The sequence below is a fragment of the Equus caballus genome, chromosome 6 (genome assembly GCF_041296265.1).
Source record: "Equus caballus isolate H_3958 breed thoroughbred chromosome 6, TB-T2T, whole genome shotgun sequence".
In the NCBI taxonomy this organism is placed as follows: domain Eukaryota; kingdom Metazoa; phylum Chordata; class Mammalia; order Perissodactyla; family Equidae; genus Equus; species Equus caballus.
This window is the reverse complement of record NC_091689.1, coordinates 86,312,261-86,331,213: the sequence shown is the minus strand read 5'-3', so window position 1 is coordinate 86,331,213 and position 18,953 is coordinate 86,312,261. Positions and strand designations below refer to the sequence as shown.

At 38.7% G+C, this 18,953-nt stretch overlaps 1 protein-coding gene and 1 pseudogene across 1 annotated transcript; one reads left to right on the top strand and one right to left on the bottom strand.

The window, feature by feature from the left end:
* The first annotated feature begins 6,919 nt into the window (after window positions 1-6,919).
* OR6C4D (olfactory receptor family 6 subfamily C member 4D) lies at window positions 6,920-7,849 on the top strand. The gene is given in 1 exon segment (NM_001391045.1): window positions 6,920-7,849. A coding segment is annotated over 1 exon segment (930 nt).
* Window positions 18,020-18,953, bottom strand: OR6C344P (olfactory receptor family 6 subfamily C member 344, pseudogene; annotated as a pseudogene).

The window sequence follows — 18,953 nt, the reverse complement described above, 5'->3', positions numbered from 1 at the left end:
GTATGTTAAATTTAAACAAAAGGCTTATTTTATAAACAAAGAAATTATGAAATAAAGATATTTTAACATAGGAAAAAACTGAAAATATTTGCCACAGGAAGAACCAGACTACAACAAGTTATAAAAGGTCAATGGATTGTAATGTCAATATCAGGGTTGTACTATAGTTTTGGAAGATGTTACTATTTGGGCAAACCTGGTAAAGGGTATGCAAGATTTCTCTGAGGTATCTCTCTGTATTAAGGTCTCAAATGGGAGGAATCAGATGAAAGAAAGGATGGATAACTATAAACATGGTAAATAGGCAGGTAAATCTTAGTGAACATCTGCAAAATCAATTTTAGTCATATATTATGAGGTTTTAACAAAAAATATGAATTTGTTCTCTGGCCACAGTGTAATTAAGCCAGAAATCAATATCGAAAATATAATCAGAAAATGTTAGTATGTTTGAAAAGTTTTAAATGCACTACGAAATAATCTGGATCTATTGTCTGAACAAAGTTCTCTAAACATGCTTTAGCACATGTGTACAAAAATGCTCATATCAATATGTTCAAAATTTCCCTGAAATGGGAACAATCTAAATTTCTATCAACAGTAAAATGAGCAAATAATTTTTATGGTAAATTTATACAATGCAGTGCTATGCAGAAGTGAAAAATGAATGAAGCACAAAGAAAAGCAATAACATAGATGAATCTTCAAACATACTCTTGAGTGAATTAAGCTATATAGGAAAGAGTAGATACAATGTAATTCCATTTATACAAAGTTCAGAAATGAGCAAAACTAAATTATATTGTTTAGAGCTCAGTAAAATTATAAAGGAAAGCAATGAAGTTCCACTATAAAAATAAGGTTAATGGTTACATCTAGTAGGTAAAGAAGATGTTTGATTAGAAAGGAACCCATGTGGGGCTTCTGCGGGTGGTAAGATTCTATTCCTTTACCTGAGTGGAGGTTACAAGTGGGTTCACTTTATTCATTGAACTACACACAAAATACATGGAAATTTCTTGTTATATTTCTCAATTATAGACCACAAATCTCATTATAAATGATCAATGGAGAGAAAAACACTAGGAAATAAGTAGAGAAAACGCTCAACAACTTTGATTTAAAGGGAAGAAAAAATATGGAATTAGCTACAGAGTAAAATTAGGTGAAGCCAGTATTCTAAGATTAAAAAATAATAATTGCAAATCTCTGTGCTGATGGAAAAGATCCAGTAGAGAAGGAAAACTTGTGAGGATGCTGGAGACAGGTGAGATCGTTGCTGGGGGCACATTCTTGAACTGTCAAGAAGGGATGCATTTGGTGTTTGCCCAGTAGAAGGCGAGATCAACCCTCCACCCCGAGCTGGTTTAGAGGTAGAGTCTAATGACTCCACCTGCACCAAGAGGATTTTAAAAGGTTTATTACTCATAAAATGGGATTTTTCAGGGAGAACAGGGCAAGCTGGTCTGAATGGGAAGAACGAAACTAGTGGCTTTGCTTTTTCTCATGGCACGAAGGTGGGGCCGGTCATTCCTCTCCGGCATCAGGGGAGCAAGCAGTGGGCTTTCTTATCAGCTTGCCCAGATGTGGAGCAAAAGGGGAAAGGTTGGGCTTGAAAGCTTTCAGTTGTCAAACATCAAAAGTGGAGTCTTCGTCTTTGTCATAATTCACCCCTTTTGTGAGATGACTGAAATGCATTGTTTCACATTATTGAATTTGGACTTACCTTACTCCGAATTTGAGAAACTAAGGGCCTGTGAAGCAGAGTACTATGAGTATGAGTAGCCTCTAGAAAATTATCCAAATGTGATTACCCCAGGCTGTTGGGGGGAAGACAGGAAAATATATCAATAGGAGTCTGAGTCTTTTGCTCAAATATCTTGCGTGTATTATTGAATATTTTGACCTTGTCTCTTATTTGACAGGTTACTTGCGTAACCGCCTGTCTTGTTTATCCACGCGCAACAAGAAGTCCCTTTAAGGGCACAGATCTCTCCCTGGGTAGCCAATAAATGGTCCAAAGTCTGATGATTATCAGCTACCATGGCCACCAGAGAGCATTGTCCTTCATTTAAAGTGGTCAAACCATTGGCTGTTTCTTGCACACGTTAGAAAGTTGGCATTAACAATGTGAGTTTGTGGGGTGGCATTGTGTGTGCCTAAGGTCATACCTGTGACTCACAAGATTGTGAGCAAAGTGAGTGCAATTGGTAGGAAAACAGCATGTTTGTGTTGAGAGAGACCAAGGAAAGTTTCATTGCCCAAAATAAAATATTGGCATAAAAGGTATACAGAGTACAGGTGAGATTAGGAGGAAGGCCTGGGAGTGGGCTATGAGTGGATATAAGGGTGGGGTACTATAATTAGGAAACCAAAGGCCAAACAGGAATGACTGTTTTGACAGAAATGTCTCGTATGGGGAGGTTTCCATTTATAAGGTACCAGTAAGCCCAGTGATCAGGACAAAGTGATTAGCCCTAAAGGGCAGAAGTTGAGCATAACTAAGGCTGACGGTAGTGAAACTCATTTAGAAGACTGTGTATTATTCTTTCATTTTAGCAAGGTTTCTTTCAGTAAGCCATTATTGCACTCCATGAAGCTGCGGACTGAGGCTGGTAAGGTGGGTAGGGGGAGTGGTGAGGCATCTCATCAAATGCCTCGTTTAAGAGCCCAGCATTGTGTATTTTAAGAAGTGACATAAGTGGCTTGGTCACTATCGATAATGTCTGGAACTCTGAAGGTAATACAAGTGTCTTGTTCAGGCCTTGTATTATGACTTCAATGATGACACATCTGGAAGGTTAGGTGAGTAATATTCCCTTATAAGTATCTACCATGGTCAGAGAATAGTAAGTGTCCTCTCTAGAAGGAATCAGTGACCCCATGAAATCTATTTGCCATTGGCTATGGGACAGCCTCCAAGGAATTGAGCCTCATCAATTATTGAGGCAGTGGCACGTTTTCTCTCATAAAGTGCATTGGTTAGTCACTATGTCATCTATGGCAGAGGACAGGGGAAATCCCTTTCATTTTTCTTAGGCCTTTAGAACAGAGATCACTCTATGGTCTGATATTTCATGGGCCCACCAGGCCAACGTTAGTGGCGTTAATCTGAGGCTGTGCCAGTATGTTTCCCAGAAATCCAAGCCAATTTATTAGACTGTGCATTGTAGTAAGTCTCTGAAAAATGAATTTTTGTATGTGGAGAACACACGTGACCTTGAGTAGTATTTTGGGTATCTGTGAGGCAAGAAATTCCCAGAGTTCTTTACCCCAGTGGAGGGGCAGAAACACCCTGCATAAGGAATTGTTGCTGCCACTGGCCAGACCAGATGACTATACTCTTTATTGTGAAGGGGCCAGTTGTTGACCAGGACATCCTCTAGTGCCAAGCCTCTAGTGCTGACCCTTGGGTCTCATCCTTGATCAGGGGTGTCGCAGTTAGGGAAGGGAATGCAGCAGCTCTTCAGTGGTCTCCATCACGTATGATGGCAGTACTGACATCTATAAAGTATACAAACTTCCTTTCCTGATCACTTAGTTGATCCCAAGGAGCTCCCCAGGTGGCCAATGGATATGGGAGAGGGTGACCTCTTCAGGCACCATTACATCCAGCAAAGGACTGAGGACCTGGAAACAACTTCCTCCTGAAGGTGGAATATGTCAGAGGGCCCAGGTTTGGCTGTAAAAGCAGCATGTTCATTTTCATAATGAGGTGTCTGTAGCCATGCCAAGTTTGCGGGGTGCTTCCTCAATGACCAGAGGCATAATGGACAAGTGGGCACAGAGAGTCACAGGCTCAGGACTTCTGAAAGAATTCATCTGAAGAAGGGCCCAGTATGCAGCCAACAGTTGCCATCCTAATGGTGCGTGGGGTGCAGCCAAGGAAGATAGCTTCTTGTAGCAGAAACCCATGAACAGTTTATGGCCACAGTGGTTGATCCAAGGACTCCAGGATGAATAAAAGGAGGTTGTTGAAGCCTCTACACTGAAGGAGTCTCCAGGTGGGACACTAATGTGAGTGCCTATTTTATTGCAGTTTTGACAGATTCTAGAGCCTTTTGTTGTTGGGTGGCCCATTCAAAGTTAGTAACAGCATAATGGACTTAAATAAAATTTGTAAATAAAGAATACGTTGCCTCTGAGGGCAAAATGCCACAGTAAGTGCTGAGTCTACTTTAAAGTAAGAAGTGCTGATTCAAGCGAGAGTCGGTTGCTTACAGCATCAGGTATGAATCATTCCTGGGATGACGAGGAATGTTCAGAAATTTTACTGAAGTAGCAGGGCCTTGAATTTTACAGGATGCAACGGCCCAACCCTGATTGGAAAGTTCTGTGACAAGTATATCCTGTGAGAGTGCATCTTTTGAATTTCCATGCAGGAGGAAGATGTTCTCAATACAATGTCATATCTGTGTTCCTAGATAAGTTGGATGTGCTTAAGATCTTGCCTGCAAAGTTACATGCATTGGTAGGCCATTGAAATATCCCATTGGGAGGCAAGTGAAAATGTATTGCTCCTTCAAAGGTGAAGGCAAATTGCTTCTAAAGGCAGTAGAACTAGTCATAGAATAGGACATATTAGTCAAATGTATAACAGCAAAATATTTCCTAGTTGCTGATTGGATGGAGTATTAATTTCAGTAATATTAGGTATGCAGGTATTAATGGAGGATACCATGGCATTAAGGTTGTGGTAATGCACTGTGAAGTGACATTGTGAAGGCAGGGGTAATCCACTGTGGAGCGATATAAATGAATTATATCAGGTTTGAACACTAGCTAAATTGGGTTATTAAAGGGAGAAATAATAGGAACAATGACTAGGCCAGGCATACCAATCCTCAGGGGTCTCACGTCATTGCTCTCAGCTTCACTAACCTCAAGGCTGGGGCAGATTCTCTCATGGAACCCGTATCATGGTCTCTCTGGACCTTCTCTCCTCAGCGGTATGTTTACAGCTTGTTCTCACACTTGTCAACAATTGAGGTTCACTTGCGTCTTTTGAACTAGGGTCCACAGGGCATCTTTAGCTTCTTCAGGAAATTGATCCCCAAGTACATGTTCCAAAAAGAGCAGATAAAACCTGTGTCGCTCTGGCTAACTTAGAAACTGCAAATAAGCCCATACTCTGCCTTCTAAGGACTTCACAATAATCTCCCTTAGAACAGAAATATTAAGGAAATTTCAGTTTATTAGATTCCTCACTTCTAATTCTATCATTGCTGGTGCTATGGGAGGTTTTGCTTCTTTGTTTTTCTTTTTTATTACACATGTGAAAGACCATGTCTCTCAGGAACTATGTTTGGCTTCAGGTTTGGATTCATAGAATGGAAGGTAATACAGTTCCTTCTTAGTTAAGCCCCACAAACTTGGGAACTTCCATTAAGAGAAGGTACAAGCGGATGGGAGCCAATAGAAAACATGTTACATTTAATTGTCCTCAAAGACTCACATGGCTCATCTCAACTTTCGCTTACCTCTTAGAAACAACAAGATAAATAACCCACTGCAGTCATTCAGATCGTCAGGAGTGTGAGCACTGTATGTTTTTAAAGTCGCTGGTGTTATTATTCTATAAACGTGGATCATGAAATCAATCAGTTGTGAAAATCTGGATGAAATGCAATACTTGCCAAAGACCACAGGTGAGTACAAACAGGGAAGGGAGGGTTGTATTGGATCCAGCTCAATGTTCACCATCACCTGATGCCTCCGAAAGCTGTATGGAATAATGGGGGGATTGACAAGAATGATTGTCCGGGTTTGATTTTTCTAGCCCATATTCATGTGAATTAGACGGCCTGCTTATATTGTCCTTGTCTCTTAATCAGAAAAATCTAAAGATGCACACAGTACCACTACCAAAGCTTCTTTCCTTGAGGATTACCAATTTATCTACAAAAGACTCTTACTTTCAGAAACATGGATATCCCTCTTCCTGATTTCTGTATGGCAAGAATAGAGGACAGGAAAGCTTGAGGCATGACAAACTGTCATCCTGAGTTTGCCATTGAGGACTCTTTAAGAATTTGTGCAAAATCCACTCTGAGATGCTGCCTGTGGGTCTCTCAAGATGTCTTTTCTCAGAGATATAGCCCAAATCACTGCCTCGGAGACTGTGAACATGGCAGAGAAACAAATAAGAAAATGCTAATTAATATGATTTATTGATGCCTGGGCCTTGTTCATGTAGACAAAGAGGCTCACAATATACAGTGAGATATGATTGAACCAAAGATCTTAAAGTCCTAAAGCCCTATTACAAATTCATCCTAAAAAAGAACTGGGGGTGTATAAAAAAATCAATTATGTGTCAGGATCTTCAGCATTATATGCATGGGGAAATTCCCATTGGTTTCTGAAACAGAGAAGGCAGATATTTGAACAGTAATGAAGGTGAGGATTGATGGCAGATAGCTAGTGAAGCATCAATTAGTACAGGGAGGGGAAAAAAGACCAGAGAGGGAAAAGGGCCAAGGAAGGCAAAGGAAAGCACAGAACAAGAATCAGCTAGAGATGTTTCTACCAAGAGCACAGAAGTAAGAGAGATTAAGAGAGTCAGGGGAAAGTGACTTAAATGTGGAGATTTCACAAACATTTTGGGAGGAAAGGATAGGTTCAAAAATGTATGCTTCTGAAAAAATTTTGAGTAATTATTCTGTAACAGATTCTGTTAAGTATCTAGAAATAGATTGATCTGAGGAATCACAAAACCTTTAAGAGTAAGGTCACTTACTTAGAAGATATGGGGCTTCCATGGAGCCAAGTCCCGTCCAACGGATGGTTTGGGCCAAATGGATAGAGAGTAATATATGACCTGATCCTGTGGATTACAATCAGCTTTATCTCTCCTGCCTGAGAAACTTTGGTTTTCATTATTCTCACCTTTTCCCTTTAGCTCTACTAAAAGTCAACAATGAAAAACAAGACCACGTTTACTGAGTTCATTCTGATGGGCCTCACAAGCCAACCTGAACTCCAGGTGGTGATATTCATCTTTCTGTTCCTTGCCTACCTGCTAAGTGTCCTAGGAAATCTGACCATCATCATTCTCACTCTGGTAGACCCCCACCTCCAGACCCCCATGTATTTCTTCCTCCGGAATTTCTCCTTCTTGGAAATTTCCTTCACATCCATTTTCATTCCCAGATTTCTGACCAGCATGACAACAGGAAATAAGGTCGTCAGTTTTGCTGGATGCATGACCCAGTATTTTTTTGCTATATTTCTTGGGGGAACAGAATTTTACCTCTTAGCTTCTATGTCCTATGACCGCTACGTGGCCATCTGCAAACCCCTGCATTACCTGACCATCATGAGCAGCAGAGTCTGCATACAACTTGTGTTCTGCTCCTGGCTGGGGGGATTACTAGCTATCTTGCCCCCAATCATCCTGATGAGCCAGGTGGATTTCTGTGCCTCCAATGTGCTGAATCACTATTTTTGTGACTATGGGCCCCTCCTGGAGCTTGCCTGCTCAGACACAAGCCTCTTAGAATTGATGGTCATCCTCTTGGCAGTTGTGAATCTGGTGGTTACTCTGCTGCTGGTGACACTTTCTTATACATATATTATCAGGACTATTCTGAGGATCCCTTCTGCCCAGCAAAGGACAAAGGCTTTTTCCACTTGTTCCTCCCACATGATTGTCATCTCCCTGTCTTATGGGAGCTGCATATTTATGTACATTAATCCCTCTGCAAAAGAAGAAGGTGCTTTCAACAAAGGAATGGCTGTGCTCATTACTTCAATTACTCCTTTATTAAACCCCTTCATTTATACTCTAAGAAATCAGCAAGTGAAGCAGGCATTCAAGGACACCATCAAAAATATTGTGAAGCTTTAAAAAACAGACTACATTTCAATGTAAATATATTTCACTCAATTAATATGTATTGAGTGTCTACTATTTTTCAGGTGCTGAACTGGCCTTTGAGGATAAAAATATGAAAGGCACAAGAAATATGTCCTAATTTCGAGGAATCTACAGTGGAGTGTGGTGCAAAAGCGCATAAACTATAAATTTGCATGATGAGTTTACAAAAATAAAATAACTTGGTAAGTGTTACTAGAGAAAGATGAATGAAAATCCATAAAAAGGACAGTTGGAAAGAGTTAACTTTTCTGGAAATGATTTGAAATTTTGGAGGCAAAGTATATTGCTTATTCAGTTGAATAGGGAGAGAAGAATTTGGAGTGAGAAAGAGAGGCCAGATCACAAAGGAACTTAATTACAAACTGTGTAGTTAGCTGGACATTGGTGAGTCAGAGAAGTGTTGAGTGAAGAAGCGACATTAGCAGCGTTGTTTCGAGGGACTCTAGCACGGGCGCTGCTCTTCAAGGAACCCTGGAGACTGTGCTTCTCTCAAGATGTCGATAATGTTGATTCTCCTGTCCTTTTTCATTTATCTTTAAACTATAGCCATCTTGCCATCTTTCCATAAAGGAATAATTTTTAAAAAGATATACATTGGTCTACTTTTCTCCAACTGGAGCAAAAACGCTCAAGATTTTGTCAACTTACACGTCCAAGAACACTAGCCAAGTCTTGATCCAGCCTTCATAATATAAGCATTTAGAAATGAATTTGGGAAGGAATTCATCACCTTCTAAATGAGCTTGTCCAAAGACAAGTCATGCTCCCCTGAAACTGTTCATCTAAGCTGGCTTTGTGTTAATGCATACTTGGCAGGTACTCCATGTCCTAGCTAAGCAAAGGAATGAGGTTAATGATTCTGCAGTTGGGCTCTTGAAATGTTCAGTGTCAAAACGTATAAATTTTGGGGTTTTATCCCTCCTAGCACCACTGCAGACAAGAATCAAAAACGCAGCTTTACCCGCCTGGCATTCTGAGGATGCTATCAGAGCAGAGCTAAGTGAGGAGATAATAAAACAACCGGGGCTGGTCTGTCCCTCTTGGGCATTCGTTCCTCTCTCCTCTCTCCCTAAGCCCCCAGAGGATGTGGACTTACAGATTCCAAATCTAAACAGGTAGTCTTCTCCAAATGCTGTGTCTTGGAAACAGTTTAAAATAAAATTCAAAAGAAAAAAGAGAATTTTTCAAGAAGGCAAATAAGGTAAGAACAGTTCTGTAACGACTTGGGCTCTCTGGCCTTAGGATCATCTTTTCCATTTCTTTTAATTCATTCAGAATGTCACAAACTAGGGCTTAATCTGCTCACACATATCACTAGACAGTATAGCTGAAGCTACACAGAGGTCATGAGTTCAGAAGTCAAAATAATCACCCATCTGAGGAATAGATCCACTGCAGGAGTGGAGAGGGGGCATGATCACACACCAGACAACATACGATACAAAGAATTATTATTGGAACAGAAACATCAAGAACTTGAAATAAGTACAATTTATTCAGAAAGATAAAAATCACACTGGTAAAAATAAGGACAAAACACATAAAGAACTAGGTAAAAAGTACTGTTGAAAAACATAATAATTGAAATAAAGAGCAAAACAGGTGAGGCTCATACCAGGGGAGAGAGAACCAAAACAAAAATAGCGATAAATTGTCTGAGAACAGAGATCTGATAAACTCTTAAAAGACAACAGAAAATGATAAAGTGATTAGATGGGTAACAGAAAACAATAAAGAGATTAGATTAGATAAGTAGGCAGATAGAAACAAGAGCAGATGCCAAATAAACCTAGATAATAAGAGTTACAGGTGAAGAGAAGCAGGAAGAAAAAAGAAGGAGTTCCTTCTATAGGAAGTTCCTTTAATAGGGAAAGATGGATATCTCTGAGTATGCTGAGATGGGATAGATAAGGAAAATAGACACCTTAAGAAATCAGACATTTAAATGTGACAACACTTCAGAAGGATTGCCATACAAAGATCGAATTTGACAACACTTTTGAAAGAAATACTCAAATAAGAGGATAAATAAATCCAGAAGGATGGTGCAAATAATATGAAACTTAAAAATTATAATATAAATTATATTAATCATGTAAAATATACTTTTATCTTTTAAAAAGTAAGACCCAAATAAGAATAAAAAGCAGAAGATCTATATCCATTGCCAGAACTAAAATTCTAGAAAACATGTATATGGTGGTGTTTTGAAGAAAGTCCAAAGTAACATACACAAAAAAATAATAACATACTTGCTGTCATCCAAGAAAGAATTAAAGATATAAGTTTAAGAAATCCTTAGATTAAAATGACTAAGGATAAATCTTAGGGTATCCATCCTGAAAATAAAATAGAATTTATAACTTTTAAATCAACAAAATAAAAGTATTCATCTAATGAAAGATACAGATAAAAAAGTAATAACAAGTAGAATAGATGAATATACAGAATAAGATGGCAGAAATCAGTGCTACTAATAGGAATTATAAAAACAATATATCAGTGTATCCCACAATAAAAAAACGACAGATCCTCAAATTAGATTAAAAATAGAAATAAATAAATCCGTCAATGTGTTGCATATAAGAGACACTTAAAACAGGATATTAAAAGGTTGAAAATAAAAGGAATGAATGACATCATCAACACGGCAGAATAGGCTTTCTACTGTCTTCTCCTCGAAGAATACCAATTTTGACAATCACTCATGGACAAGAGTGCCTTTGTGGAAGTCTGAGGGTACACTGGAGAAATTCCAGCAGACCACCGGAGCAGAAAGAAACACTGGAGATTGAATGTTTGAAGAGGGTAAGAGGAATAGTTTCACTTTGCCCACATCATCCCTCCTGCAAAGTGGCACATCTCAGCGCCAAGAGAGACTCTATAGGTCCATGATTTCTCATGTGGGAGAAAGTGAGAGTGTGTAAGTGAGCGCCTTGCTTCCCCTAGCTGTGTGGAAACCACCAAAGAGGTACATTTTTTTTTCTTGCCTCATCCAGAAATCCGAGTTGCAAACTGCAGGATTAGGTAGCAGTGAGCAGCCAGGAGAGTAGCAGCCAGGGCTCAGGGGGAGCACCCAATGGGAGGTGGATCCTATAACCACTTTGAGGACTCCACCAGGAAGCCCACCCAGGAGTGTTTGGGATCCCTCACCTGCAGATCCCCCCAACTTATCCACAGGCACCCCCAATGTTCCACGAGCCTCCCACACACCCTCCCAGCCTGTGGCCAGCTCCCTGTGCATTCCCCTGATGGTGGTGAGAGTGAGCCTTTGCAGATGGCTTGTTAGCATGTGCAGAAAGCTGGCCTGACTCTATGGGACTGGGAGAAAGCATACAGCCTTGAACATTCTGGCTTCCATTGTTTCTACCAAGAAGTATGCTGTCCTTCTCACGTTTTCTTACTTTTATGTAGTAAGATTTTTTTGGGGGGCCGGGGTGGTGAGAAAGATTGGCCCTGAGCTAACATCTGTTGCCAGTTTTCCTCTTTTTGCTGGAGGAAGATTGTCTCTGAGCTAACATCTGGGCCAAACTTCCTCTATTTTGTATGTGGGATGCTGCCACAGCACGGATCTATGAGCGGTGTGTAGGTCTCCACCCAGACTCCAAACCCATGAACTCTGGGCCACTGAAGCGGAGCATGTGAACTTAACCACTACACCACGGGGCCGGCCCCTGCGTGAGGATTTCTTGAACCTGACACCAAAAGCATAAGCAACAAAAGCAAAAATAAACAAGTGAGACGACATGAGACTACAAAGCTTCTGCACAGCAAAGAAAACCATCAACAAAGTGAAAAGTTCACCTATCTCAATGGGAGAAAATATTTGCAAATCATATATGTGATAATGGTTAATATCCAAAATATAGAGAGAATTCATACAACTCAATAGCAAAAAAGCACAAACAATCTAATTAAAAACTGGGCAGAAGATCTGAATAGACATTTTCCCAAAGAAGGCATACAGATGGCCAACAGGTACACGAAAAGATGCTCAACATCATTAATCATCAGAGAACTGCAAATCAAAACCACAATGAGATATCACCTCACACCTGTTAGAATGTCTATTGTCAAAAAAACAAGAAATAGCAAGTGTTGGTGAAGATGTGGAGAAAACGGAACCCTTGTGCACTGTTGATGAGGATGGAAACTGGTATAGCCACTATGGAAAACACTATGGAGGTTCCTCAAAAATTTAAAAATAGAGCTACCATATGATCCAGCAATTCCACTTCTGGACATCTGTCTGAAGAAAATGAAAACGCTAACTTGAAAAGATGTATGCATTCCATGTTCGTTGCAGCACTATTTACAACAGTCAAGATATGGAACAGCCTAACTGTCCATCAGTGGATGAATGGATAAAGAGATTGTGGTGTATAGATACGTATACAGTGGAATGATATTCAGCCATAATAAAGAGTGAAATCTCACCACTTGCAACAACATGGATAGACCTCTAGGGCATTGTTGTTAAGTGAAATGAGTCAGACAGAAAAGGACAAATACTGTATGATCTCTCTTATATGTAGAATCTAAAACAAAAAAACCCAAAAAACAACCTTGTAGATACAGAGAACCGATTCAGATGGTTGGTTGCCAGAAATGAGAAGTGAGGGATGGGAGACATGATTGAAGGGGGTCAAAAGGCAAAAAAAAAAAAAAAAAAAAAGAAAAAAAAGAAAAGATTTTATTCCTGGGCAGCTTTTAAAATTTTCTCTTTATAACTAGTTTTAAGCAATTTTTAAAATTGTTGTACCTTCATGTTTATTGTGGTTAGGGTTTGTTGAGACTCTGGTCAGTGGATTTATATTGTCCACCTTTTGAATTTTACAATATTTTTAAATATTTTCACTCATTTCTTCAAATATTTTTTCTCTCCCTCCTTTCTCCTTTTTTAAATGAGACTCTAATTACACAAGACATCAGGCCTCTTAAATTTGTCTCATTGTTCCCTGATGCTGTTTTATGTTTTTAAAAGTTTTTTCTTTGAATGTTTTATAGAGGAAGATTTTACTGCTATTTCTTCCAGTTAACTAAATTTTTCTTCTGCAATATCTAACCGATGTTAAAACTATTCCATTGGTATTTTTCTCAGACGGTGTAGATTTCATCTCTGTAGGTTTGACTTGGATTTTTAAAATAATTTTAATGTTTTTACTTAACCTTTTCTTTCTTCTATATTCTTCAAAGTGTGGAGCACAGCTACAATTACTGTCTTAACTGTTTTATACTGTTTACAGTTATAACTACTGTATTTTATTTTAATTGTATCATCTGTTTTAATTTTAATCTATTTTAATTGTATCACAGTCTTGGGGCTATTTGTATGTATTGATTGTTCTACTCACTATAGGTTGTATTTTCCTGCTTCTTTCCATGCCCGATGAGTTTGATCATGTCAGCCATTATGAATTTTACCTTCTTGAAGCCTGGATGTACTTGGGTGCCTATAAAGATCCTTTAGGTTTGTTCTGGTATCATTTAAATCACTTGGGAACAGTTTTTCTCTCAGGTTCTGTGTTAAATCTGTGTTAGAATGGACCAGAGCAGTGTTTAGCCTTGTGATTTTTTTGCCCAATGCTGAGGCAAATCTTTCTGAGTAATACCCAGTAAACTATGAGAGTTTTAGTTATGTTTGGTGTGAATAGGAACCATTTCCATCATTGTGGGCTCAGAATATGGTTCTTCGCAATGCTTTGGGTGATTCTTACCTCGGTCAGGCAATTTCCTTACGAGTGTATCATGATTAGCACTCAGAAGAATGCTCATGATGGGCTGTCTGTAGATCACAGATATCGCTCTGTGTCCCTCCCACCCCTCGGTACTCTGTCTTGTGATCTTTAGGCTCCCTGGACTACCACCTACACCTTCTCAACTCTAGCAGACTGATAGGCTCCACATGGGTCCCCCCGACCCCACACTGTCTCCAGGAAGTAAGCTGAAGTAATCATCTCTCAGGGATCACTGTCTGGCATTGTCTGATATCAATTATCTGGAAAACTTTGATTTCATATACTTTAGTTGAATTTTTAGTGGTTTAACCTAAGAAGGCATATATGCTCCCTGTTACTCCATTTCAGCTTGAGCCTATTATCTTTCTGTGCTCTTTTCCTCAAATCAAAACCTTTTCAAAGTCCTAGATATTTGAAAATCTAGAGTGACTAACAATCATAACTTGCTGCTTTGCTTATTTTAAATATTCCTGTAAACACTTCTTTTCTTTGGTTATGATTAAATTTTTTCTCCTCTTAAAACTCTTTCTGTTTGGCAGCATTGTATGTTTGGTCCCTCACCTTATGGATGAAATGAGTAGTGCTCTTTGCTACCTAATAGAAGTTTATTATTGTTTGCACTGGGTGTTTGTGGCAGGAGTATCAGGGAAGGCCGGTAGGAGATAAGATGCCATCCAAGATCTTGCCATCTAGCCTAGACATGGTCAAGCACACAGTAAATGTTAATTTGCAGAAATATCCATAATATTTTGTGGCCCTTCTATAAGTAGGTGGGTTTTGTCACCTCTTGAATGTGTGCTGTTTTTATGACTTGCTTTTATCAAGTAGCTGCCGCCATGGAATATTTTAGTGAAAATGAGGAACATAACTGTAACTTTGGTTGGTTATTTCTAAGCATCTGGGGAACTTGAAGAAAGAAAATGATCATCTCAGGATTTTAAGTTCTCATCTCATTATGAAAAAGGAGTCAGATAACTATGACTTCCACAAAAGAAACTAATATTTCCTGTAGCTCCAGGACTGAAACCCTTGAAAACCAACCCAAGTCTAATCTTGTGGATGAATTCATTTCTAGGCAAATTGAATTCACAACCTCCAGTGTTTACTAGAGGGCACATATGGGTAGATTCCACTGAAGCCCCATATTCCGCTTAACCATCTTTGCCAGAGAAGTAGACATTTATATCCTGTCTCAAGTGTTTGAGCTCTTCTTGCCTGAAGAAGAGGTAATGATATAATGACTTCTTTTGAGGTAGAGTTCTTGCAGGAGAATGCTGAATTCGTTCAAGATCTACCCTCACTTTATCTCATTGCTTGGGGTCCAATAACCAGACTCAAGTTCAAACAGACTCCAGGGCATTGGGTACAGTATGACCTGGAAGGAGGTACCACACACACCTAAAGAATTTCAAGACAGCTTATTTATATCAACAGAAACCTGAGGAATATCTATGTGAATGAATCATTAGAGTTTTAGAATTAGGGTAAAGTGAGAAGAAACAATGGATTGGGTTGAATTTACTGATGTGAATGCTGATCTCTTAAGTTGCTGGACGTGACTCTACTTGGCCCAAATGTGTCCTATACTGAATGAAATTGAGATTTCAGAATTTCCTCCTTTTGCTATTGAGAAGGCATCCAAAGACTTAAGGAGATTGAGATACTGGAACAAATTTATTATGTAAGACTAGCTCATCTACTCTTCAACAACAGCCCAGGAAATTCCAGACATTCAGACTCCATTCCATTCATCAGACATTGAGAAATATGTTGTTGATGGGGAACCTTGGCGTCCTGAAGTGCTCTGTAGTGACTATTCCCTAAAGTCCAGGGATGACATTGGGAGATGGTGCTATTGAAAAGGGCTCCCCGAATTCAATGGGAGGAGGAGACCCTGGCCTGTAGGCGTCAGGTGGCAGCACTTATACTCAAGAAATAAGATAGGCATGGTTACTATAGTGGCCAGCAGAACTGAGAGATTTAAAATCCAGAGACCTCTGGTGTTGGCTAAATGACCATAACGTCTCTAGGGACTGAAATAGATGGGCAACCAGAGTGGGGAAAGGATCATCTCTTCACTAAGTGGTGTTGAGAAAACTAGATATCCACATGCAAAAGAATAAGACTGGACCATCATATTACACCATACACAAAAATCAGCTCAAAAGGAATTTAAGACAAGCATAAGACCTGAATGGATAAACCTCCTAGAAGAAAACATAGGGTAAAAACCCCTTGACATTGGCCCTGGCAATAATTTTTTGGATATGACATCAAAAGCTCAGAGCACAAAGCAAAATTAAACAAGGGAGAATAAATCAAACTAAAAATCTTCTGCACAGCAAAGGAAATAATCAGCAAAATGAAAAGGCAATTCATAGAATGGGAGAAAATATTTGCAAACCATGTATCTGATAAAGGGCTAATATCTAAAATATATAACCAACTCCTAGTACTCAATAGCAAAAACCTCCACAATCCAATTAAAAAATGGGCAAAAAAACTGAATGGACATTTTTTCAAAGAAGACATACCAATTCTCAACAGGTAGAGGGAAAGTTGCTCAATATTATTAATCATCAGGGAAACACAAATCAAAACCTCAATGAGATATCATCTCATACCTGTTAGGATGGGTATAATAAAAAAAAATATATAGCATGGGTTGGTGAGGATGTAGAGAAAAGGGACCCTGCTACTCTTTTGGTTGGAATGTAAATTGGTATAGTCATTATGGAAAACAGTATGAAGATTCCTCAAATAACTAAAAATAGAACTATCACATGATCCGGTGATCCCTCTTCTTGGTATATACTTAAAGGAAATGAAATCACTATCTCAAAGACATCTGCATCCCTATGTTTATTGCAGCATTATTCCTGATAGCCAAGACCTGGAAACAACCTAAGTGTCCATCAAGTGATGAATGCATAAAGGAAATGTGATATATATACATATCTCACAAATATTTTTATTTATATTTTATATTGTTTATATATCTTTATATTGTATTAATATTAATCATATTATATACAAATACAATGATTTATATATTTTATATATTTGTATTTTACATTATATATATATATATAGTATTCAGTCTTAAAAAATAAGGAAATCTTGCCATTTCTCAACAGCATAGATGGACCTTGAGGGCATTATGCTAAATGAAATAATTCAGACAGGAAAAGACAAATACTGTATGATATCACTTATACGTGGAATCTAAAAAAACAAAGTGCGTAGGAACAGAAAACAGATTGGTCATTGCCAGTGGTGAGAGGTGACGGGTGGGAGAAATGGGTGAAGGTGCTCCAAAGGTACAAACCTCCAGTTATGAGATAAATAAGTTCTAGGCGTATTATGTACGTCATGGTGACTATAGTTAACAATACTGTATTGTTTATTTGAAAGTTGCTAAGTGAGTAGATCTTAAAAAGTTCTCATCACAAGAAAAAGAATTGTAACTATGAGAGGTGATGGATGTTAACTAAACTTATTGTGGTAATCATTTCTCAGTATATACATAAATCAAATCATTATGTTATACACTTTACTTAAATAATGTTATATGTCAATTACATCTCAAGAAAATTGGAAAAAGTAGAGGGCTATAATACTAAAAATAAAAAATTTAAAACACCAAAAAAAGTGCCTCTTTAATAGCAAATTAGCGTAATGAAGTAGTTCCATCTTAGTCTGAGTAGGGTGGTTTGCATTATAAAAAAATTGAGAAACAAATTACATCTACCCATTGTTCTTGAGATAGTGGATGCTAGACCAGGAAGGAATACTGAGACAAATTTTTTTTTTAAAGATTCTTTTTTTTTTTTTAAAGATTTTATTTTTCCTTTTTCTCCCAAAGCCCCCTGGCACATAGTCGTGTAGTTTTAGTTGTGGGTCCTTCTAGTTGTGGCATGTGGGATGCCGCCTCAGCGTGGCCTGATGAGCAGTGCCCTGCCCCCACCCAGGATTCTAACCGGCGGAACCCTGGGTAGCTGCAGCGGGGCATGAGAACTTAACCACTCCGCCACGGGGCCGGCCCCTGAGACAAATATTTTTTGCCTTTAAAAAGTTGTTAAAGAAATGAATGGACAAAAATACAACTGAAATTTTTGTTACTGTCTTTTTGTGTTTCAGACATAAGGATGATGAGGTTTTGTCTGGATCTTCTGGAAATCTATATTCATGCTGAATTATGAAAGCGAGCCATTATGAAAGAAGTTCTATTTGAATTAAGGCCATAGTGCTTACTTCAGTCTGTGGTTCTAAGAGTAATAGAAAAGAAAGTGTGGTGGTTAAATCAGACTGTTACTTGAATACTGTACTGCAGATTTGAATTAGAACACATAGTAAAAAATGAAATATATATATATTTATTTTTAAAAATCTTTTTAGTTTCTTAATTCTTTGAAAGAAAAGCCATCTTTTTTTCTGAGTCCTTGAAGGCTTCTTTGACTTGCTTATTCCGTAGACTATAAATGAAAGGGTTCATCAAAGGGATAACTGAGGTGTTGAGCAATGACACCACCTTGTTAATGGCCACTCCTTCCTTTGCTGGTTTGATATAGATGAAGATGCAACTTCCATATGTGATGGACACTACAATCGTGTGGGAAGAACAGGTGGAGAAAGCCTTTTTTCTTTGCTGAGCTGAAGGGAGTCTTAAAATAGTCTTGATGATGTAAGTATAGGACACAATTACACAAACTAGTGTCAGTATGAGGGTCAGCACAGCCATGATTAAAACTAGTTGCTCTACAAATTGAGTATCTGAACAGACAATCTTCAGAAGCAGAGACGCATCACAGCCAAAATGGTCGATGACGTTGGAGTTACAAAAGTCTAGCTGAAATCCCAGGCTAAGTGGTGGGAGGATGACAATAAACCAATCAGCCAACAGCAAAGGACAAGAATGGTGCAAACCCTTTCATTCATGATGGCGCTGTAGTGCAGGGCCTTGCGGATGGCCACATAGCGGTCATAGGACATGCAGTTAGAAGAAAAAATTCTGTTTCCTCAATGAGGATGATGAAAAATAATTGGATGATACAAGCACGATAGGTAACACTTTTGTCCCCAGTTGTCATGCCGTATAGGAATCGAGGAACATAGATAGTTGTAAATATTATTTCTAAGATGGAGAAATTCCGAAGGAAAAAGTAGATGGGTGTTTTAAGGTGAGAGTCCATCAGAGTGAGGAGGATAATTATTAGATTTCTCGTAACAGTGAAAATGTAGGTGAGAAACAGAAATGCTGAAAGAAAAACCTGTAGTCGTGGGTCATCTGTTAATCCTAGTAGGATGAATCTTGTTATTGCGGAATGATTTTTCAT